Genomic DNA, 24,037 nt, shown 5'->3' with positions numbered 1-24,037 from the left:
TATTGGACACTTTTTTTAATCAATGATTGATGATTGTCCTGCAGTATATGTTGAAAATGCAACAGAGGTAAATAAAAAAATCTGGGTTTAATAATGACAGCTTGAAATGCTTGAATTCGAGTCTGTGGCACTGTCATTTAGAAAAAAAATTCTAACCTAGAATTTAAAAACCGGCTGACAGCAAATAGCAATCATTGTTTACCAAACATTCTATATATAGGAAAATATTGATGTTCTTGTAAATAATTAGATTAAAGATTTAATACAATTTAATAATGACGACAAATCCACGTAAAGGCACGGATCCGGTGCCTATGGAAGAAAGTGATCAACTCACTATTCGACCACTGTAAATAAATTTTATTTATTTTCGATGTTCTGATTTCAAATTATTGAATTCCATCGTATTAAAATAATGAAACTTTAAACATACTACTGTTACTACCGTTTTTACCTCGTAGTTAGTTACAAAATAAAAACAGTTCATGTTTTTTTACAAGCTAAGGCTCTTTGTGTTATTTCAGTGGTGCTGGCCAGGAAGTCGGTCGATCATGTATAATGCTTGAATTTAAGGGCAAGAAAATCATGGTAAGTAAATTTCTTTTCACAAATTTAATTCAAATTATGCTTTCGTTGTACTAAAATACTGATATTTTGTATAATTTTAGTTGGATTGCGGTATTCACCCTGGCTTATCGGGTATGGATGCTTTACCATTCGTGGATTTAATTGAAGCTGATGAGGTGGATTTGCTTCTTATTTCACAGTAAGTAAAAAAAATAAATTTATCTTTCATTTACACTAATTTTCCAAAAATTACTTTAATTTATAGGTAATTCATCTATCATTTATGCTTATGCTGCCCAAATTTTACATTATTTTCCATGTATTGTATTTTTTTAACTGAAATGTATTCACATGACATGTAATCTTATGAAAATAAAGTGTTTAAAATATTACTAGAACAATATATTTAAAATAATTCTAATATCACATTATATCTTTTTCAGTTTTCATTTAGACCACAGTGGAGCACTACCATGGTTCTTAACAAAGACGTCATTCAAAGGCCGAGTGTTTATGACGCATGCAACAAAAGCCATTTATAGGTGGCTTGTCTCTGATTATATTAAAGTCAGGTATTGTGAAGATTTTTAAATAAGTTATTAAATTGATTTTATGATCTAATCGAACCATATTAGTTTTTAAATTCCATATAAAATGTGATACTTAATGTATTGATGTAATTCTGGCCTTTGTTGTATTTAATTTTTAGTTTTATAGCATTCAAATGCTTGATAAATGAAAATTTGTAAATTAATTGTGTTATCTGCAAAGAATTAATGAGGCATTAATTAATTAACAAAAAAATATTGTATTATTCATTATAATTTAATAAATTCATTTAATCTTTTATTATTAATAAGAATATTTGCACCCTCGAGACTCAACTATACTTATAAACTTATCTTTTATTCCAGTAACATATCAACGGAACAAATGCTGTACACAGAATCGGATCTAGAAGGTTCCATGGACCGTATAGAAACCATAAACTTCCATGAGGAGAAAGATGTCAAGGGAGTCAGGTTCTGGGCGTACAACGCGGGCCATGTGCTTGGCGCTGCTATGTTCATGATTGAGATTGCTGGCGTTAAAGTGAGTATTGATTTGCTTGGTGGCTTGTTTTTCTTGTATTTTATGGTAGAACTAGCTTTCCGCCCGCGGCTTCGCCCGCGTTTTCACAAAAACCCACATAGTTCCCGTTCCCGTGGGATTTCCGGGATAAAAACTATCCTATGTGTTAATCCAAGTTACCATCTATATGTGTGCTAAATCTAATCTAATATCTAATATATCTATCTAATATATTGCGTGAAAGAGTAACAAACATACACATTCACATCCATCCTCACAAACTTTCGCATTTATAATATTAGTAGGATATGTATATAAGTTTGAAAAAAAAAGGAACATGTATTTTAATATGTATAGACAAAAAAAATAGTTAATAATAATTAAAAAGATACTACAATACATCTACAGAAATGATCATACTGTTAGACGTAACTTTTTATTTAATATTTTTGTGGATGAATAGTTGTCAATGTAGTTGTCATTATTTCATGTCTGATTCTGAACATGCTTAGCTGTCGAATACTATAAAAAGCCGCTTTCCTTTGAATCGTGACGTATTCGTACGAATAGTGCCTAGGGGCTTGGACTTTGTTTATACGACGTTCGACCCAACTACGCTCACTTTGCTAATAGTCGTTGACTTGCTGCTATTTGTTATCTACTACCTACATCAATTAGGCAGTTGTGTAGAATCGCAATACATTCTTATTACATTCAAACTAATATTTAACCCGGCCTCGCGTGTAATTTCTTATAATACATTATTATCTGTAGTAACATGCTTGAAAAATGCTAAGCTACATAACTGCAGAGTATCATCATAATCTGTTCAGTGATTTTCATGTGATAGACTAACCAACACACATCCATACATTCAATAAATGTTCGCATTTAAAATATCAGTAGGATTCATATACATAGGATATAATAATTTTTATTTCTGTGTTTCAGGTTTTATACACAGGAGATTTCTCACGTCAAGAAGACAGGCATTTAATGGCTGCAGAAATACCAAGTGTTCATCCAGACGTGTTAATTACAGTAAGTTATGTTTTGTATACATTTTTAAATGTCTCAATTAGTGATTAAAATTCACTACTTTGAAATTGAGATAGGGTACCGAAAATGATCGACGTATTCCATAAGAATGAGACTGAGAGCAGCCTGTGTTTTATACTTTTTATAAAATATTTGGTAAAAACAGATAATTTAAAATATGTTTTATAGTTATTTCATATTTGAATCGTTATTGAATATAAGAAATAACATGGGTCCCAGGTGAGTGCCCTGTGGAACACCAGTTTACGCAAAATACAGTACAGAGATAGAGTTTTGAACAGCTACAAATTGAGATCAATAATTATAAACAATATGATTCTAGCCATTTTAATCATTGTTCTTCAATCTAGTAATTTACAAATTAATGAAGTAGCAAAATGTGGTTGACTTTATCAAAAGCATTGCATAAATCATAATTTTTCCGTTCTCGCAATTTAGTAATTTTTAAGTAGCAAAGTACACACCCCAAGCCGGTTGGTCACCGTGGGGGAAGACGACCACTACCTTCCAACGAAGAACACTAAGAACACTAAAAATAAAGAAAAACTAAAAAATATTTATATAGCTACTTTTAATACACTTTCATTAAGGACACCAGAAAAACTTACGGAACTTGAACTAGCTCTAGAAGATATTAAATGGGACATTTTAGGTCTGAGCGAAGTAAGACGATTAGGATACCAAATAGAAGAACACGATAAATATATTCTGTACTACATAGGTGAAACAAAGGGGTTACATGGAGTGGGGTTCATGGTAAGAAAGCATCTTAAAAAACAAATCCTAGAGTTCAAAGGCATATCCGAAAGAATCGCCGTACTTAACATACACATTGAGGGATACAAAAACAACTGGACTATAATACAGATATACGCACCAACAGAAGCAGCAGAAGAAACAGCTAAAGATGAATTCTATAGTCAACTTTCAGATACATTACAGACGGCTCATAAAAATACTATTGTAATGGGAGACTTTAATGGCAAAATAGGCAAACAGAATGAAGGCGAAGAGCATGTAGTTGGAAAATATAGCACAGGAAAGAGAAGTGAGAATGGTAAAAGACTTGTAACCTTAGCTCTCGAAAACAACCTAACTATTATGAATAGTATTTTTATGAAGAAGCCAACCAAAAAATGGACCTGGATATCACCAGACGGAACCTATCGAAATGAAATAGATTTTATAATAACCAATCAACCTAAATCATTCAAAAACGTCAACGTTTTAAATAACTTTAACTTTAACAGCAACCACCGCATGGTCAGAGCAAGTTTATTCAACAAACAACCTAGGAAACGACGAAAATACCTGAAAAATAACCCAACAACAATGTTCACACTTCCAAGGAATATACCATTCAATGAAATAGATACGATGCAGGAACTTTACAACTCGGAAATAAATGAGATTTATAAAATAAATAAAATAAAAAATAAGGAAAAAATTAAGAAAACCCCACTTACCTCGCAGACCATTGATCTTATTCAGAAAAGGAAACTACTACTTAGAAACAGAAGAGACAAAGCCACATTAAAAGAAATAAATAACTTGAGCAAAGAAATTAACCGTAAAATTAAACAAGACAAAGCTGACAGAAGATTTGAACGTATAAAACACCACATATCGAAAACAGGAGGCATAAACAAGGCATTACGAGAACTAAAAGAGGAAAAGGTTTGGATCCCAAAAATGAAAAACAAATTAAACAAACAAGTCACAAGGAGACAACCAGTCCTCAAGATTGCTACAGACTTTTATCGCACTCTATACTCTACCAAAGACATTCAATTAAATAGCAACTTAAGCCTCGAAGACTGTACAGAAGATATCCCACAAATTCTCGAAAGCGAAGTCCAACAAGCAGTGAAATCCCAGAAAAATGATAAGGCGCCAGGATTAGACAACATCACTAACGAAATGATGAAAGCTACACTACCGGAAACGTTAAAAAGACTGACTAAGCTCTTCAATACCATCCTGAACACTGAATTCATCCCCATACAGTGGACAACAACTACCATTACTCTCATTCACAAAAAAGGAGACAGATCTGAAATAGGTAACTATCGCCCAATTAGCCTGATGTCGAACGTATATAAAGTTTTCTCAAAAATACTGCTTAACCGTATCACTAAAAAGCTCGACGAAGAACAACCGAGGGAACAGGCAGGGTTTAGAGCAGGATACTCTACAGCGGATCATATTCATGTGGTGAAACAGTTGATTGAGAAAAGCCATGAATACAACTACCGACTCTACATGGCATTTGTAGACTACAACAAGGCATTTGATTCACTGGAACACCAATCTATATGGGAAGCTTTGAAGAATCAAGGAATAAACAAAAAATACATAAGGATCATAAAGAACATATACAAAAACAGCACAGCCAGAGTAAAATTGGAAACCGAAGGTGAAGTATTCCCGATAAATCGAGGCGTGAGACAGGGAGACCCACTCTCACCAAAACTTTTTTCCTCAGTATTAGAGGGAATCTTTAGAAAATTAGACTGGGATAACTTCGGCATAAACATTAATGGAACAAATTTGAATCATCTCAGATTTGCTGATGATATAATACTCATATCAGATAATCCTGGAAACCTTCAAACCATGCTTCTCCAACTGGCACAAGAAAGCAAAAAAGTGGGACTATCAATTAACTATGAAAAAACCAAAATTATAGCAAATAGAGCGCGAACCCCAATTAAAATAGAAGATAAGTTAATCGAATATGTCAATTCTTATATTTATTTAGGCCAAATAATAGCTTTCAGTGACCAAATGGAACATGAAATTGAGAGACGGGTTGCTCATTCTTGGAAGAGATACTGGTCGCTGAAAGAAATATTTAAAAATACACAATACAATATCACAATTAAAAGAAGACTATTCAATACCTGCATTTTGCCAATACTAACATATGGTTGCCAAACTTGGGATAAAACAAAAAAACATGACACAAAATTGGTAACATGCCAACGAGCTATGGAGAGGAGCATACTAGGTTATACAAAAAAACATAGAAAAAGAGCTTTAGATATAAGAAATATAACAAAAATAGAAGATGTTGTGAAAAAGACAAAGATTCTTAAATTGAGGTGGGTAGGGCATATGCTCAGAGAAAAGGGAAACCGATGGACAAGGGTCATTACTGAATGGACTCCCAGAGCAGATGCTAAAAGAAAAAGAGGAAGACAAAGAAAAAGGTGGTCGGATGAGATAAGGAGAGTGGCGGGGCCGCTCTGGCTACGGAAGGCGAAAGAACGTGGCGAGTGGAAGAAGTTGGAAGAGGCCTTTGTGTCACAAGGACACGCCAACACCCACAAAGAAATTTAATTTTAGTTTTAAGTAAAAATGTAACCTGTAATATTGGCAATAAAGGCTATAAATAAATAAATAAATAAAGTAGCAAAGTGTGGTTGACTAAATCAAAAGTGTTGTTATTTCCATGTGTCTGCTTACTTGATTCTATTAGAACTTATTTAATATTTTGTTCGTGGTATACCACTATATACCTTGCTGTTATAAAAAAATAATTTCCACACATACCAGGAATCAACGTACGGCACTCACATCCACGAAAAGCGCGAGGAACGAGAGAGCCGCTTCACTAGTTTAGTGAGCGATATAGTGACGCGGGGGGGGCGGTGTCTCATACCCGTGTTCGCGTTGGGCAGGGCGCAGGAACTGCTGCTTATATTGGGTAAGTGTTATAGGAACGAGAGAGTCGCTTCACCAGTTTAGTGAGCGATATAGTGACGCGGGGGGGGCGGTGTCTCATACCCGTGTTCGCGTTGGGCAGGGCGCAGGAACTGCTGCTTATATTGGGTAAGTGTTATAGGAACGAGAGAGTCGCTTCACCAGTTTAGTGAGCGATATAGTGACGCGGGGGGGGCGGTGTCTCATACCCGTGTTCGCGTTGGGCAGGGCGCAGGAACTGCTGCTTATATTGGGTAAGTGTTATAGGAACGAGAGAGTCGCTTCACCAGTTTAGTGAGCGATATAGTGACGCGGGGGGGGGCGGTGTCTCATACCCGTGTTCGCGTTGGGCAGGGCGCAGGAACTGCTGCTTATATTGAGTAAGTGTTATAGGAACGAGAGAGTCGCTTCACCAGTTTAGTGAGCGATATAGTGACGCGGGGGGGGCGGTGTCTCATACCCGTGTTCGCGTTGGGCAGGGCGCAGGAACTGCTGCTTATATTGGGTAAGTGTTATAGGAACGAGAGAGTCGCTTCACCAGTTTAGTGAGCGATATAGTGACGCGGGGGGGGGCGGTGTCTCATACCCGTGTTCGCGTTGGGCAGGGCGCAGGAACTGCTGCTTATATTGAGTAAGTGTTATAGGAACGAGAGAGTCGCTTCACCAGTTTAGTGAGCGATATAGTGACGCGGGGGGGGGCGGTGTCTCATACCCGTGTTCGCGTTGGGCAGGGCGCAGGAACTGCTGCTTATATTGGGTATGTTATAATAGGAGAGATATAATACTATATTATTGTTAAATAAACGAAATATAAAAATAAACGAAATCAAATTATCAGAACTAGACATAATTGACACGAGAATTCAGATAAAAAAGAATCATCGAAATCGATTTACTCAGTCGAAAGTTCTGAGTCAAAAAATATTGATGAATTGAGATTTGAGAACCTCTTCTGATTGTATTATTTCTTTTAAAACATATTACATATAATTTTTTGCAAGCTAGAGGCCCATGTCCTCGCGCATTACACGCGCAAACAAACACACAATTAGATCGCGAGCTAGCTATACTATGTATATTGTCACACTTACGAAAATACCGCTAGATGTCTCGTGATATAATGCGCGATCGCTTAGGACAAGAAGGCGCTTATAAATTGCACAGTACCCTTTTATCAATTCTGTGATCTTCTGCATCCGTAGAGAAGAGCAAAATAGTCAGTTATTGGGGCTCTTTTTACATTTTTAATATTAGTAATTGGTCCTTCGAGGATAATGAATATTTATTAAAAACAACGATAATAATTTAGTAATTTACATTTATTCTATTTAATAAATTGAAAGATAACAAAAATTATAAAAGCTATATCTAATTATTTTCACGATTATTACCTTGTAATAAAACTTGTTAATTCACTCACCACTTTGTGCTATTCACTTGTGTTTCCTTCATAGGTTATTTAGATTTCTATGGTTTCCTTACTTATTAAACCATCACGTTATACACTAAAATATATGCTTTTAAGTTCCATTAAATCCGAATTTATATTTCAGACGAGTACTGGTCCCTACACCCCGAACTACAAGACATCCCGATATACTACGCGTCGTCTCTCGCCAAGAAGTGTATGGCAGTTTACCAAACCTATGTGAATGCTATGAACGATCGTATTCGACGGCAGATTGCTGTCAATAACCCATTTGTGTTCCGGCATATATCTAACTTGAAGGTAAGTTGAAGTTATATTATACATAGCTTTCCGCACGCGGCTTCACCCGCTAGGAAATCTTTACAAATTATATAGTAAAATCTTCCTTTTGAATTATTATATCTAATAAAAACCCATCAAAATCTGTTTCGTACTTTTAAAGATCTAAGCATACAGACGGACGGCGTAAGCTTTGTTTTATACTATGTTATGTATCTAAAGAAAAAATCGTTTCAAAATTATACAAATCAAAATCAAAGGTCTTTATTTTGCTCGTATGTCTAGTTAATTGTTAGGTACAATATTTTTTATCATTTTTATCAACTTCCCAGTATCTTATATAGAAAATGATCTTTATATGAAAAACTTGATAGAAATATATGTGGGAAATATATCATTACAATAAAAAACAATAAAGACTTTATATGTTTATTTAAACGCTCTAGAACAATCTATTGATCGGATATAGCATTCTCTTCCCCAATAGCGAACACGTCAATCTCCGGCTTAACCTTATCATACAAGTGCGGGAACGCTCCTTCTGCCCTATACTTCTTTCTTACAACTTCATACAAAGACATATCGAACATTTTTCCAAACTCCTCTTTTGTCATAAATATATCCGCGTACAAGAACGAAAAACCCCCAACGTCTCTAGTAAATTGTTCCATTGCTCGCATTGCTCTGACTGGGTTATATGGTTTCTTATCTTTGACCTTACCAGGAACGCCGTAAATTCCTAAATCGTTGTACATTGCGTAATTAGTACCGGGTACCATGTATTTAGCTTGCGGTCGAGCAAGTTGACCGGACGATGGACCGTGATCAATTACTTTGCACGGATATACCAGTAATGGGAATTTGTCGAAAAGTTCTGTAGATATTTCAATTTGCTTCTCCAATTCGTGTATCGGTAGAACTATATCTTGGAACACTTGTTTAGTGAAAGTGTAGGCTCTTACTCCCGGTGTCGTGGTGAACTTTAAGAAAGCTGGTTTCGGTGGTAGAAGCCAGCCGAATAAAGCTCTGAATATTAGATGATTGCCGAATGAAAGCATGTCTTCAACGACCCAGAATATAGGTCTATTGTGTCGTAATAAGTAATCTCTTAAGGGAATAAGTTCCACGGTTTCGCCTTTCTTTAAAAATGATTCGACGTGTTTGTAGAACCAGGGTTTATACCATCTAGAGCAATGGTTGACGGTTATATTAGAGTCGTAATCTGAATAGTCACCCGTCATCACGACAGCTTCGTCTTTACTGAAGATTGTGCCTTCAATATAGTCAGGGAAGTAAATTGGTTTTGCTTGATTCGCTCCAGAAACTTCTCGTAACAAGTCACAGTAGTTCTTCTGGCCTTTGACAGGAGTATATGTTATCTTTATATAGGGTTTCACTTTCACTATTTTAAGTGTTAAGGCGACGAGAAAGCCTAAACTTCCGTGGGACCAAGGCAACGCTTTGTATAAATCGGAATATTCGTTATCGGCGGTGGCTGTCACCAAGGATCCATCTCCTAAAACTACTTCGTAACTCGTGATTGTTTCGTGGTAGAGGCCCGCTTTGTGAGAGTGAGTCGACATACCCGTGCCAAACGCAAGTCCTGGAAATTTCGATTAATTTGTTAACGTTTGACTTATTAAATTGAATTTTAAATGACTCGTTAACAATTTTGATTGTAATGTTCGTAGAAATACATGTTTTTTTGCTCATTAATTTAATTTGAATTTTGATCATTATTTTGTGTTTCAAACATTTCATAACGTAACGTAAACATTCTATTAACGTAAAGCTTACTATTTCAATCTATACTTAATATTATAAAGCTGAAGTGTTTGTTTGTTCGTTTGAACGCACTAATTTCAGGAACTACTGGTCCGATTTGAAAAATTCTCTCGGTGTTAGATAACCCAATTATCGATGAAGGCTATAAGGCTATATTTCATCACGCTAAAACCAGCAGGAGCGGAGCCACGCGGGTGAAACTGCGGAGCGCAGCCAGTTCTAAATAAAATATATACTTTGTTCAACTAACCTCCCAAAGTAGCGTCGACCAATTCAATAGTAACCGCCAGAGAATATCCCTTCGGTATCAAATACTCCGTGATATCTCCAATAGTGACCATTGGCTCCACTCGTACAGTCATGGCTTTTTCATCCAGTTCTAGTATGTCATATAATGGAATTGGTACACGATGGTGTAGGTGTTTCTCGAAAAAAGTGGTCGATAGAGATAGCCAATTCGGTCGCGATGTACACAGCAATCGACCCTTTTTGTCCGGGAGTTTGTTCCATTGTTGGACCTGGAATATTTTCGTTAATGCAGTTTCTTTTAAGAAATTATGGTATCATGCCATCTTTGATACAATTACTATCAACTAGTTTTCCGCCCGCGGCTTCGCCTGCTATGTCTAAAACCTTATAAATTATTTACTAAAACCTTCCTCTTGAATCTATTTAAAAAAACACATCAAAATCCGTAGCGGAGTTTTAAAGATTTCAGCATACATATGGAGAAAGGGTCAAAGAAAGCGACTTTGTTTTGTTCTATGTAATGATCATGCAATGATGCGATTTCTGTAGTCTGTTTCATCGATTATGCAATTTGCTACAAACGAAATTACGTAATGCATTGTGTGAATTTACTAGTGTTTCACAGAAGTTACAATTGAAGCAAAATTCTACGACAAAAGTTCTCCTGCCTAATCTTTTAGATTATTTTTTAATAATTACTAAATATATGTAATCCATACCCTTGCCTGTATCTCCCTTACGGCAGTATCATGTCTCTGAGGATCGCTATAAAGTCTTCGAACAGCGTTGCGTATACGCAGTATAAGTGTGAACAGGAACGATGCGGGCAGACAGAATGCGCATACGACGAACTCGCGATGGTCTTCCAGCCATTTGATTAAACGGTTCTTTATGGAACTTGGAATCATGGTGACGTCTGAAAAAAATAATAAGTAAAATTATCGCTTAAAAGCAAATTCCTCCAAGAAATAAATATAATACGCATCGATCATATTTATAAACGTAAAAAGGGTATTTTAATTCTCATTTCACTGGCTACTCACTTATCTGGCTAGTTACTAATAACAAAAAATAAATATTTATTCGCTTTATCAATACCGGTTCATACACAATATTAAACAGATTACAATTTAAAAGTCAATCACAAAAATATACAATTATACAATGCAAAATTAAATAATTAAAAATACAACCTCATAATATCTTTATTATTTTTAAAATATAACAGACTAGTGGTCCGCCCCGGCTTCGCCCGTGGTACCTACATATTTTATAGCCTATGTTGCTCAGTGAAGATGCTGCTTTCTAATGGTGAAAGAATTTTTGATATCGGTCCAGTAGTTTATTTGTGAAAATTGCAAACCTTTCCTCTTTATAATATTAGTATAGAAAAGTTCGAACTTACCTCACATGCGGCTTCTCGATTTCTATTCGTTTCAATCAAAAGCAATCTGACGTATTCAGATAATGACAGTTACGTTACATTTCACGTACAAAAATCTTGACATTGAGTCGTTCCGATATATCAAGTATCTTACAATATGGGTTATTGACTTTTCAGAATGAAACACAACAGTATAACGGAATATTATATCATACATGACCTTCACCTTGCATCTTGAATTTAATCATTGTGACCTCCGAATTCTTACCAAGGTCTTGCCTAAGATGAAGACAGTGGCTATTATTTTGATACTTGATAAAAGTGTTTCTTTAAATAAGTATTGTAATAATATTTATATTAAGAGAACATGGACGAGTAGATAAGGAAAGCTTAAAATTATACTTGAATAAATTTGTCCTGCCGCATAATTTTATCAAAAAAGGATCAGATCTGTCACCTTATTGTTGTAGGACTATAGCTACTATTAAAACGAGAGAAAATTAGCACCTATGGTTTCTCGGCTTTCGCGTAATGTTATTTGGATCCTTAATCTTACAAATACACAAATCTGTTACACAGCAGAGCCTATAGCCCTATCCATATATCTTTCCTAAATATTTAATACATCCAGTGCTTATCCAGGACTATTATCTATATCTGTACCAATTTTCATTACAGTTTTTTGCATGAATGAGTAACAAACATACATTCTTACAAATTTTCGCATTTTAACAGTACAAGATATCACCAACGTTTGCGTTTTCAGGGTATAGACCATTTTGAAGATATAGGACCGTGTGTGATCATGGCTTCCCCCGGAATGATGCAGTCCGGACTTTCCCGGGAATTGTTTGAGTCGTGGTGCACCGACCCCAAGAATGGTGTCATTATTGCTGGTAAGATATAAATCTTCAGTGAGAATAGCTGTATAATTATGTTATACCTTTTTAATTTATTTTTAGTTTTAATACGAAGGTCTGTTTAATCTGCTATTTATTGCCTGAAGTAAAGAAATAAATAAAATAAAATAATCGCCATCTTATCTTAATAACTAATGGATCATTCACCTAGTCTTCTCTTTCTCTGAGATAATTAATCTTATGTCCGATTTCATAACTTCTTTTTCTTATGTTTAGCTTAACTGTGTGTTAAAATGATAAATAATGTGTCAAAGTTTATGTTGAATACAATAGGCGCTTAGGGACATTAGTCTCTTGGACATTAGTGACTTGAGGCCTATTGCTACTATCTGAAGCTACTTATATCTAAATAATTTATATTCATTTACGTGTATCACTATAATTTGTTAATTATTTAAAGTATTTATTAATTCAATATATATTTTCCCAGGTTATTGTGTAGAAGGCACGCTAGCAAAGACAATTCTATCCGAGCCGGAAGAAATAACAACGATGTCGGGGCAGAAGCTCCCGCTCAAGATGTCAGTCGACTATATTTCCTTCTCAGCACATACTGACTATCAGCAAACGTCGGAGTTCATCAATATATTGAAACCGCCTCATGTGGTATGTATTCAATTATAGGTATGATAAATTTACTATTTTGTATGAATTAATGAATTTAATAATCGTTAACAAAATAGATAAAAATAGTAGTTATTTTTTCCCGGTCCCAGTTTCTTCTGTTTATTCTTTTATTTCTTTTATGACTTACGGCTTATCAGTTATTTATTGTTGAAGTGACTTCTTTAAGTGCGTTGAGAGTAAAATTCCAAGGTCGCGTCATGGCAATACCGTCAAGTCATGGAGTAATGCGTATCTTTGAATCTTGCCAAAGAAGTATCACTTCTGACACGTGTGCTCGGCACACACGCCCCTTTTTTAACGTATGTTTCTCTATCTCCGTGTCAGATTTATTATTTCTGTTTCCTTTTTGTGTTAGGTTGTTTATCCGTTCTTCTCTTGTTTTTTAACGTATGTTTTCTTGCCTATCTGTCTTCTCCTCTTTCTATCATATTATAAATAAATAAATATTTCGGGACAATTTTCACACACGGCTCGATCTGATCCCATACTAAGCTTTCGCTTGTGTTATGGAAACCAGATGGCTGATAAATATAACATACATATACATATAATTTTAAATAAATACTTATATAGATAATTAACATCCAGACACACAGCAAACATCTACGTTCATCTTACAAATATTTGCCCCGGGTGGGAATCGAACCCACGACCTCTGACTTGGAAGGCAGAGCCACTACCAACCAAGTCAACCGGTCAGTCAATGATGTGTATATCTTTCTCTCGGCAGGTGTTAGTGCACGGGGAACAGAACGAGATGTCCCGTCTGAAAGCGGCTCTACAGCGGGAACACCGCACTCGGCTGGCCGTGCATACTCCGAGGAATACGCAATTACTAGCGCTTACATTCCGTGGGGATAAGACTGCTAAGGTATTTATTTATTTCATTAAGGATCACCAACATGACATACACTGATACATAGGTGAAAGCATTAAAGTAATAACAATCGTAGACATAGTGCTGTCACAATTACAGGCAACCACCACTTACAAATATAACATTAAATCAATGCAGCTAACTACAGATTAGGTAAAAAATACACATATACATACATAATACTTGCTTGTTTAATACTTGCTTACTTAATACTGAAACCCCGAAGTGACTAAGGTATAATGCTATAAGAATTTTTAACGTACGATAGAAATTTAATATTTGAACGCTATAAAAATTTAGAATAGAATAAGAATTTATTCGCAGTAAAAATCAAACACAAACAAAAAAAATACACAAGAAAAATAACAGTTTACTACGAAACTGACGGCTTATCCCTATTGAAACTGATTCCGAACTAATGGTATGTATTTACGCAAACACCTGTTAGTTGTTTAATTAATAATTAAGAATGTCTAAATTTATGGCATTATTATGATTTTTAACGTTCAATTTGATTTAAAAAATAAATTAAGGTTAATATGGTTTTAATAAAACTTTGTAAACTACACGTATTGTTACAATGATGAGTTGTCACAACGTTCCGTATTTAGGTATGAAACTATGAGATTATGAGCAAAACCTTTAATTCCATAACAGTTGAGTTAACGCAACGAAGCGGATTGTTCTACGCAATTAAATGCTTTTAAAAAATCACATTATTTCAATTTGATTTTTTTTAAACAACTACTACACTAACTTCTTAATCAAATACACCCAACTTATGTCAACACGTGTAAAATATCTGCCAAACTAATTCACTTTTCTATTTCAATTCATATTTCTTCACATAAAATTTAGGTTTTACATACACGTATTTTTAATTCAAATCCCGAATAAAAATTTGACTAAACTAGTACCTTACAAATTTTTTACTAATCCAGGTAATAGGATCCCTAGCGGTGGAACCACCAAAACCAGGAGAACAACTACAAGGTATTTTGGTGAAGAGGAACTTCAACTATCACATTCTGGCGCCTTCTGATCTCAATAGTAAGTATTATTTTAATTTTAGTGTAAAAAGTATTATTTCAATGTTTTCTGTCATCGTTATTGTTGCTTGATGCAGTTGTATTCCAGTTTTAACTTTTCATGAAAATAATTTCATACAATTAGTCAATCAGTTTATCTTTTGGCAAAACTATTTATAATTTCAACAATTTGTCAAGGTAAATTTATTCATATTCCAATATTAAATTAGTGAAATGTCATCAACAAATAAATCGATTTTATTATTCGTTATAGGTATAATGTAATTCATTCAAATAAAATAAGATTAAAAATACGGTCTAATACACTCCCTTGAGGTACTACACCATGCACACAAAAATTGTGCTATTTTTATTTATTACTAGAGGTCCGCCCCGGCTTCGCCCGTGGTACATATTTCGCAATAAAAGGTAGCCTATTTCCTTTCTCGGGTATCAAAATATCTCCATACCAAATTTCATGCAAATTGGTTCAGTAGTTTAGGCGTGATTGAATAACAGACAGACAGACAGAGTTACTTTCGCATTTATAATATTAGTATGGATTTGAGAATGTAAATATTTTTGCGAATAGAATGAGTCAATGAGAAGATTATAGTAATGTGATTGAATCAGCTTAGTATACAGAGTTGTAGGTTGCCATTTATTTAAAGAAGCAATGTCACTATTATCGGGGGATGCTTTATGACCTTTCTAAAGCCTTTGACTGCGTAGAACATTCCATTTTATTGCGATGACTAAGGAAATTAAGGTTTAGTTTAGTACCTCTTGGTTATTAGTTTTATACATTTAGAATAGGATGAAGGCCATTGTTGATAATTGAGAATGTTTTTGCGGCGCGTCGATCAACGTTGGTGTTCCGCAGGGATCTGTTCTAGGTCCATTTCTATTTTTTTTTGTATACATTAATAATCTACCTTATTATTTTCAAGATGTGAGTGGATGTTAATCAGAGTTGTTTAAAAATTAACCAACGAGATTAACAAGGGGTTTTTTTACTCTTAAAGTTGAGCCATTTAGAAATGATACAGTTTTCGTGCATGCGCTACTACCTTTTATCTACTATATAAAAATAAGTCGGGTTTTCCTTCCTGACGATATAACTCCAGAACGCACGATCAGATTTCCACGGTTTTGCATTCGTTGGAAAGGTCTCGGGCTCCGTGAGGTTTATAGCAAAGAAAAGGTATATCTGGTGTCGAAACGGAGTTCGCCGGGTTTTGCTAGTTCGTTCAAAATTTTGACGTGATAACGTTTTTAAAATCGTTTTAGTCGGGTGACATATTCAGAAACTTGTGTCACACCAAAACCACACGAGCGCGATCGCAGGTATATCGAGAGGGAGACGGACCGATCTCCCGTCTCATCTCGAGCGCTGCCATCAATAAGACGTTATCACGTAAATATCTCGATCGTAAACCTACTTTACAAACAACCAATTTTTTAACAAAACTTGTTACACAGAATACTTGATCCTAAACTTTCAAGATAATTTATCGTACAGAATACACGGAACTATCGCAATCCGAAGTGGTCCAACGTCTATCCGTACACTTTAGTGGGTCAGCCGCACTGCTGCGTCACGCGGTGGGGCGTGTGGCGGGCGCGCTGACGGTGATCAGTGAGACAAAATGGCGGCTGTACGGCTGTTTGGATGTGAGCGTCGATCTACCGGTCGTTACTATTGAGGTGAGATTCGATTTTTATAATCACTACATTAGTATAAAACAAAGTCGCTTTCTCTGTCCCTATGTCCCTTTGTATGCTTAAAATTTTAAAACTACGCAACGGATTTTGATGCGATTTTTTTAATAGATAGAGTGATTAAGAGGAAGGTTTTAGTATATAATTTATTAGGTTTTAGACCAAGCGGGCGAAGCCGCGGGCGGTAAGATAGTTGTTATTATAAAGAAGAACGTGTGTGTTGTGCATTCATGTCACAAGTGATACTTTTTTGGTAAGATTCAAAGATACCAAAATCTTCGCCTTACTGAAAAGTGAAACTTTTTTAAGCGCGTTGAGAGTAAAATTTCATTGTCGCGTCATGACGCGGTAATACCGTCACGATATGGAGTAAGGCGACGATTTTGGTATTTTTGTACCTTATAAATTTATCCCGTGTACCTTATAAATGTACCCGATCACGAGGCGGGTTCGAGTCCCGCCTCGTGATCGAATTTTTTCTATTCTTTATAAATTTATATTTATAAAGCATTTGAATGCCATAAAACAATAAATATCAATTTTTGTACCTTATCAAAGAAGTTTCATTTCTGACACGTGTGTTCGGCATATACGCTATTTTTATTACTAATCAAGACACGCGGCAGCGTGTCAAGCCGAGTTCAAGCGAAGAGAACTGGCGAGCAGCAGCCGTGTGTAATATTACACGAACCATTTGGAGCCACTTTTCACCCCCTTATAACTCGAAAACTATTTAACTTAAACAAACCAAATTTGGTACATATAAAGAAAACAAGATAAACAAGAACCTTACATTTCATAAATACATATTAAACAGTTGCGTAGATATTGATATCCAAAAATCGCAATTTTTAAGACTGACTGACTCATAGATATACAGGGTGTCCCACTTTCGGTATACTAAGCGCAAAGGGACTTGTAGTTTTGCATACGCTGAGTACGTAAAAAATAATTATAAAATTCCAGACGCATTTTTTTTTAAATAGAGGAATTCTTAAAATTCCATGTGTACACCCCCAACAAGCAAACCGCCCAACTTTGCCACCCGCATGTGAGCTATCGTTTAAGATTATGTTTTCATAGACAAAATACTCACATTAGCGAAGCGGTATATGCCGGCTGCGCGAAGCTAGAGACGAATACATGGATTTTAAGGAAAAATTTAGCAAAAAATTTTTCGCGTAATTTTGTTATTTAAGTATTTTTTATGTGATCAGTGTATGCAAAACTACAAGTCCCTTCGCGCTTAGTATAGATACCGAAAGTGGGACACCCTGTATACAAAACCTAACCCACTTCCAGATGACCTAAAAAGTTCAAATTTTGTAATCAACTAGGTAATAGTGTGTGTACAAAGGAAAAAATCTGAAAACAGTGAATTTATCTGAATTTAATTTTCAATAACATTAATTTTGTAAGAAGGTAAAAATTAGCGCCTGTTGAATTCATATGAGCAAAATAGTAGATTGTTAGCCTATCCATCTGTCTGGATATTCCTCGTTAAGGTGTTCTCGAACTAAGTGGCTGTAATGCTTACCTGTCTCGTTCACTTATTTGCGTTCGTATGTCATAAGCGTCACTATCTGTCTCGCTCACACTATGGAATGTCTCTCTCCATCTTATTTAAACCACGCTGTCATTAGGAACGCTTTGGGTACACTAGAATAGTTTTTTCGTATAATATACCACGTTAGAATCCTTATTAAATGCGCTAACTTTTAAAGCTACTTGCCAAACTGGAGTAGTACATTTTTTTTCAAGACGATCAGTTTAAGTAGTGCGAAAAATTAATTTTTAAAACTATCAGCACAGGGTTTAGGATCACAGGTTACATATAGCACTATTCGGGATGACGTAAGAGAAAAAAAATTGGCAAAAAGTAAATATTTGTAAAAACAGGAATGAAAAAACTGTCACATGGTGATTGGTGTACATTTTCTGGAATTAAAAAAAATCCATAACTTCAAAATTTTTTTTTTAATTTTTCTGATAAGTCGTGTCGAGTTGTTATCTGTCAGAAAATTTCGGCTTGACGTCGACTTCTGGGACACCCTGTATGTAAAAATGGGAGCCAAGTTCAATCTTCGACTTTGCGATTTTTGACATTTTACATATTATATGTTTTTTGTGGGATTTATTATAACAAACGTGTACTATTATGTGTACAGTGGCAGGCCGCGCCGGTGTCGGACATGTTCGCGGACGCGGTGGTGGCGGCGGTGCTCGGCGCCGCGCCCGCCGCGCCCGCGCACGCGCCGCTCGCGCCCAAACTGGACCGCATGCACTTGAAGGTATCCCACACACAGTGCCGCGCCCGCGCACGCGCCGCTCGCGCCCAAACTGGACCGCATGCACTTGAAGGTATCCCACACACAGTGCCGCGCCCGCGCACGCGCCGCTCGCGCCCAAACTGGACCGCATGCACTTGAAGGTATCCCACACACAGTGCCGCGCCCGCGCACGCGCCGCTCGCGCCCAAACTGGACCGCATGCACTTGAAGGTATCCCACACACAGTGCCGCGCCCGCGCACGCGCCGCTCGCGCCCAAACTGGACCGCATGCACTTGAAGGTATCCCACACACAGTGCCGCGCCCGCGCACGCGCCGCTCGCGCCCAAACTGGACCGCATGCACTTGAAGGTATCCCACACACACACAGTGGGGCCCAAACTGGACCGCATGCACTTGAAGGTATCCCACACACACACAGTGGGGCCCAAACTGGACCGCATGCACTTGAAGGTATCCCACACACCCCCAGCGGGGCGGTGCTCGGCGGATACGTACATTTGCGCGTACACACAAACGCACGCACACAAACACACATACAGCACAAACGCACGCACACAAACACACATACAGCACAAACGCACACACACAAACACACATACAGCACAAACGCACGCACACAAACACACATACAGCACAAACGCACGCACTCAAACACACATACAGCACAAACGCACGCACACAAACACACATACAGCACAAACGCACGCACACAAACACACATACAGCACAAACGCACGCACTCAAACACACATACAGCACAAACGCACGAACACGCATACAGCATCTGTCTGTCAAATCGATAACGTAGACTGAAGACTTGAAGACTTGAAATAAAATGTGTCAAGGAGGAAATATTTATTTCCATTACAGTTCATTTATTTATTTAAACGTAAATAATAAAAAAATATAAGAAAAATACATACTGTTAAGAAAATGCGCGGTGCCCGATGACTTGCCTTGTCTTGCCCTAAACAAGAAAATAAATTTTATTGAACGTAACAAAAAAAGAACGTGATTGATTGATTGAATGATTTATCGATCGATTGATCGATCGATAAATCATTCAGAATTTGTTGCTTATTTGTTACATAAGCAACAAATACATTTACATTATACACTGTAAGAAAATGAACCCTATCATGTACGCAACACACACGCAAACGCACATGTACACAAACATACACATACACTCGCAAGCAATAATACGCAAACATACAAAAACACACTTACCTATACACACGCTCACACGCACGTATACTCACAGTGTTGGTTGTGCTAACCGCTACGCACAAACACTGTGGTAGCCCATAATTTTAAGATTTCCTGCACGCACACAGCACGTGTCGATCGATACTGAGTACAATATAATACTATAAGAAACAAACAAGCGAGGCTAGTTAAATATTAGTTTGAATGTAATAAAAATGTACTGCGATTCTACACAGCTACCTAATTGATGTAGGTAGTTGATAACAAAACGCAGCTAGTCAACGACTATTAGTAAAGTGAGGGTAGTTGGGTCGAACGTCGTATAAACAGCGTCCGAGCCCCTAGGCACGATTCGTACGAATGCGCCACGAGTCAAAGGAACGCGGCAATTTATAGTATTCGACAGCTAAACATGTTCGGACAGGAAACAGTGACAATTATTCATCCACAAAAATATTAAATCAAAAGTTACGTCTAACACGGCCATACTGACAATCGTACGTCCTCGTACGCCTTTTCTCGTATTAAAACACTACGGTAGTTCATCTCGGGATTACACAACCATCCTGCCTCGGCCAGACTGACCTGACAGAACAATAACCACGTCCACATGACATACTTAGGCACTCCGTTCGCGTATCTTGGTATATCTACGCTCGTACGACTAGTGAAATACATCACTACGATACGTCAGCGACTAGACAATACCTCAACGCCAGAGTTCAACTAGCGATTTGGATCACTACACACAATTCCTTCGATGAACTACATTCCCGTTACAATAATCCACGTAACAAACTTTTACTTTACACAACGCACGAAAAAACACAAACGCCAGTATGCCGTTACAAAACTACGTAAACTTTAAACACATTTAAAAAGTATGGGCTTGAATTCTATCCCGCTTCTGATATAAGAAACAAACAAGCGAGGCTAGTTAAATATTAGTTTGAATGTAATAAAAATGTACTGCGATTCTACACAGCTACCTAATTGATGTAGGTAGTTGATAACAAAACGCAGCTAGTCAACGACTATTAGTAAAGTGAGGGTAGTTGGGTCGAACGTCGTATAAACAGCGTCCGAGCCCCTAGGCACGATTCGTACGAATGCGCCACGAGTCAAAGGAACGCGGCAATTTATAGTATTCGACAGCTAAACATGTTCGGACAGGAAACAGTGACAATTATTCATCCACAAAAATATTAAATCAAAAGTTACGTCTAACAATACAGTATCGTAAAATACACTCGACCAAACATGAAATCTCTAGAAATTAAAGACTTTTTAACGGATTTTAAACGCGATTTATTCATTCTATTATTTTCCCGACGTTTCGAATACTTTACAGCGAGCGTGGTCATGAGGAGACCAAAGAGTACTATAATAATACGGGGGGAGACTGAGATGTTATACGTCTTGACGGTCATTCAAAAATTGCTGTTTCTAAACTACCTCCACCTATTCCTATAATAGAATGAATAAATCGCGTTTAAAATCCGTTAAAAAGTCTTTAATTTCTAAATGTATAATACTCGCGTAAAATCAAACATTAGAAAATACTATGAAATCTCTATTTAAATATATCTATAAAAATCAATACAATTTCCAGGAGTGCGTAATAGAAATGTTACAAGAGATGTTCGGTGAGGATTCCGTACCGAAGATATTCAAAGGCGACAAGTTGCATGTGGAGGTCGCTGGGAAAAGGGCAGATATCGATCTACTGTCTATGGTAAGTTGTAGCTAGTAAACCAATAAATTAGAACCTTAATTAAATTTAACACCTCAATTCATTATATTAATGTTCAAAATCTTTTGTATAAATATAAATTTATAATTACATATTATAAATAATAGAAAAAACTCGATCACGAGGCGGGATTCTAACCAGCATCCTTTCACACCAATTCTTAACCCGCCTCGTGATGGATTTTTTTTCTTTTCTTTATAAATTTTTATTTATAAATCATTTCAATGTCATAAAACCAAATCAATCTTTTGTTTAAGCTCTGCATTGTCGTCACGTAAGCAGAGTTTTGCTTCAGAAAAATTTTTGAGCCTAATTCTAAGTTGTATCGTCAAATATTTTCGTTTTACACATACAATTTCGAATTAGACTTACAACACTAACTAATAAAATAATTTCCAGGAGGTAAAAAGCGAAGACGCAAGTCTAGAACGCACAGTGCAGTCGGCCCTCACGAGACTACACGCGGCTCTCGCGCCGGTCAAACCGCCGCCATTGCCCACGTGCTGACACGAGTGCGAGTTGTGAAATAGTGTATTTTGTTATGAAATAAATCATTTTTTGTGATTATTGAGTTTTATTTGGGGTCTAAGATTGACAGTGATTGTATTAGGTTCGGCGCAGCAGCAGAGCGCAGCGCATTTTTCATTTTACTATTATCGACATTGTCCTCACTAAAATAATATTAGGGTGCTGTATCGTTTTTAGATGTAAAATTACTAACATGAATACTTAGGTATTTTATTTTTTACTAACAAATGGATCTGCGATATCCGAATTTTTATGCTAAATAAATAAATAAATAAAATAGTATTCAAAAGCGCAGTGCGCTACCTTTCTTGTGACGCTTCGATGCTCCTCGGGATTAAATTGTTGTTATTTGATTATGAATATCATTTGACCATGAAAAATACACTGCGCTGCGCTCCGCCATATCTACGCCGACCTTAAGACTGTATCTTTACGGTTTTCGAATTTGACTATAATTGTAAATATTTTATTTTTGAAAGCCATTTTAAATTTAAATTGTTTATTGATCAATAATTGTGTGTATGGATGTTCTTTGAACTATCGTTTGTGGTCCATTACAAATTAAATGCATAAGTATTAAGTAACTCATGATATAAATAATATTTTTTTGAATAAATGATTTTTGTGTATACATTTTGTTTCATTTCAAAAGCATACACTTAGGCCCTGCGCAGACGGCACACTTTTTGTGCGATCGAGTCTGCGGCGCACAAAAAGTCTGCATGGCGCGCAAAAAGTCGGTCGCGGATTTTTCACAGACTCAACGCACACGACGCACATCTTCGATCATTTTGTCGGCAGAGCTGTAGGGACGTAGACGCTATGGAAATCGTGCAGAGATCGCGAAGTATTATTTTGTACATGAAGTACAGTAAAAGAAAAAGAAATACATAATTACGTCCACCCCTAGCAAATGCAGATTGCCGACTAAAGTGTGCTCCGTCTGCGTTAGCGCGCGTTGAAGCAAACGTTCAATTCTTTTCACACACTTTTTGTGCGGGCGCGGTGCGATCTGCCCGAATTACACGGATTTTTTGTGCGCCGGACTTTTTGCGCGTCGTGTGCGTTACTGCATATAATTTCATAGGTTCTATTTTCACAGACTAAAAAGTGCGTCACGGAGAGTCTGTCGTCTGCGCAGGGCCTAATACAACAAAAAAGTACATAACTAGGTGCCTAAAATATTTAGTAGGTGACCCAGTCCTAACGCTTCTTATATAATTAACAAAAAACAAACTGCATATAGAATGGCCAAATACATTTTAATAAGGAAGGAATTGTATTTTTTTTTAATTTAGAGAATACAAGGCCCATTTTTCAAATTCATTTCAATATTCAATTTATCGCTAATCGCTAGATAGTCTTTTCCAATACATATTTATCTTTCTTTCATGCTGTCATTTCCCTACATTTAATATATCTCTTGAATTTCTATTTATTCAAGAAATCAGTCCAAAGCATGCAACAGTGCAGTAAGCGTTATAATTTCGCATTTTCATAATATTACTATAGAGAGGATTTTAATTATATTTTGGGAAGCACTAGTCTGTCT

The 24,037-nt window shown here is 36.5% G+C and overlaps 3 protein-coding genes across 3 annotated transcripts in view; 1 reads left to right on the top strand and 2 right to left on the bottom strand.

Annotated features, from left to right (window-relative positions):
- Window positions 1-24,037, bottom strand: part of LOC149481376 (uncharacterized) — a 465,629-nt gene that overhangs the window by 72,120 nt on the left and 369,472 nt on the right. The window lies entirely within an intron of this gene.
- Cpsf73 (cleavage and polyadenylation specificity factor 73) lies at window positions 107-22,520 on the top strand. Its single transcript, XM_089705043.1, has 16 exons — window positions 107-349; window positions 525-588; window positions 669-766; window positions 1,011-1,139; window positions 1,482-1,659; window positions 2,590-2,679; window positions 6,256-6,406; window positions 7,956-8,131; window positions 12,295-12,424; window positions 12,879-13,054; window positions 13,806-13,946; window positions 14,894-15,002; window positions 16,503-16,687; window positions 18,871-18,993; window positions 21,817-21,939; window positions 22,357-22,520. The coding sequence occupies exons 1-16, from the start codon at window positions 276-278 to the stop codon at window positions 22,462-22,464; spliced, it is 2,055 nt and encodes a 684-aa protein (XP_089561169.1). The 5' UTR covers window positions 107-275; the 3' UTR covers window positions 22,465-22,520.
- LOC149481390 (delta(24)-sterol reductase-like) lies at window positions 8,544-11,635 on the bottom strand. Its single transcript, XM_089704747.1, has 4 exons — window positions 11,550-11,635; window positions 10,864-11,060; window positions 10,146-10,413; window positions 8,544-9,713 (listed from the first exon to the last, which is right to left on the bottom strand). The coding sequence occupies exons 2-4, from the start codon at window positions 11,050-11,052 to the stop codon at window positions 8,563-8,565; spliced, it is 1,608 nt and encodes a 535-aa protein (XP_089560873.1). The 5' UTR covers window positions 11,053-11,060; window positions 11,550-11,635; the 3' UTR covers window positions 8,544-8,562.

Source organism: Colias philodice, chromosome 16, assembly GCF_061535455.1.
Source record: "Colias philodice isolate Cphi_HAF_F1 chromosome 16, ilColPhil1 Martin Lab GWU primary, whole genome shotgun sequence".
Taxonomy (NCBI): Eukaryota; Metazoa; Arthropoda; class Insecta; order Lepidoptera; family Pieridae; genus Colias; species Colias philodice.
This window is presented reverse-complemented; position numbering and strand designations above follow the sequence as displayed.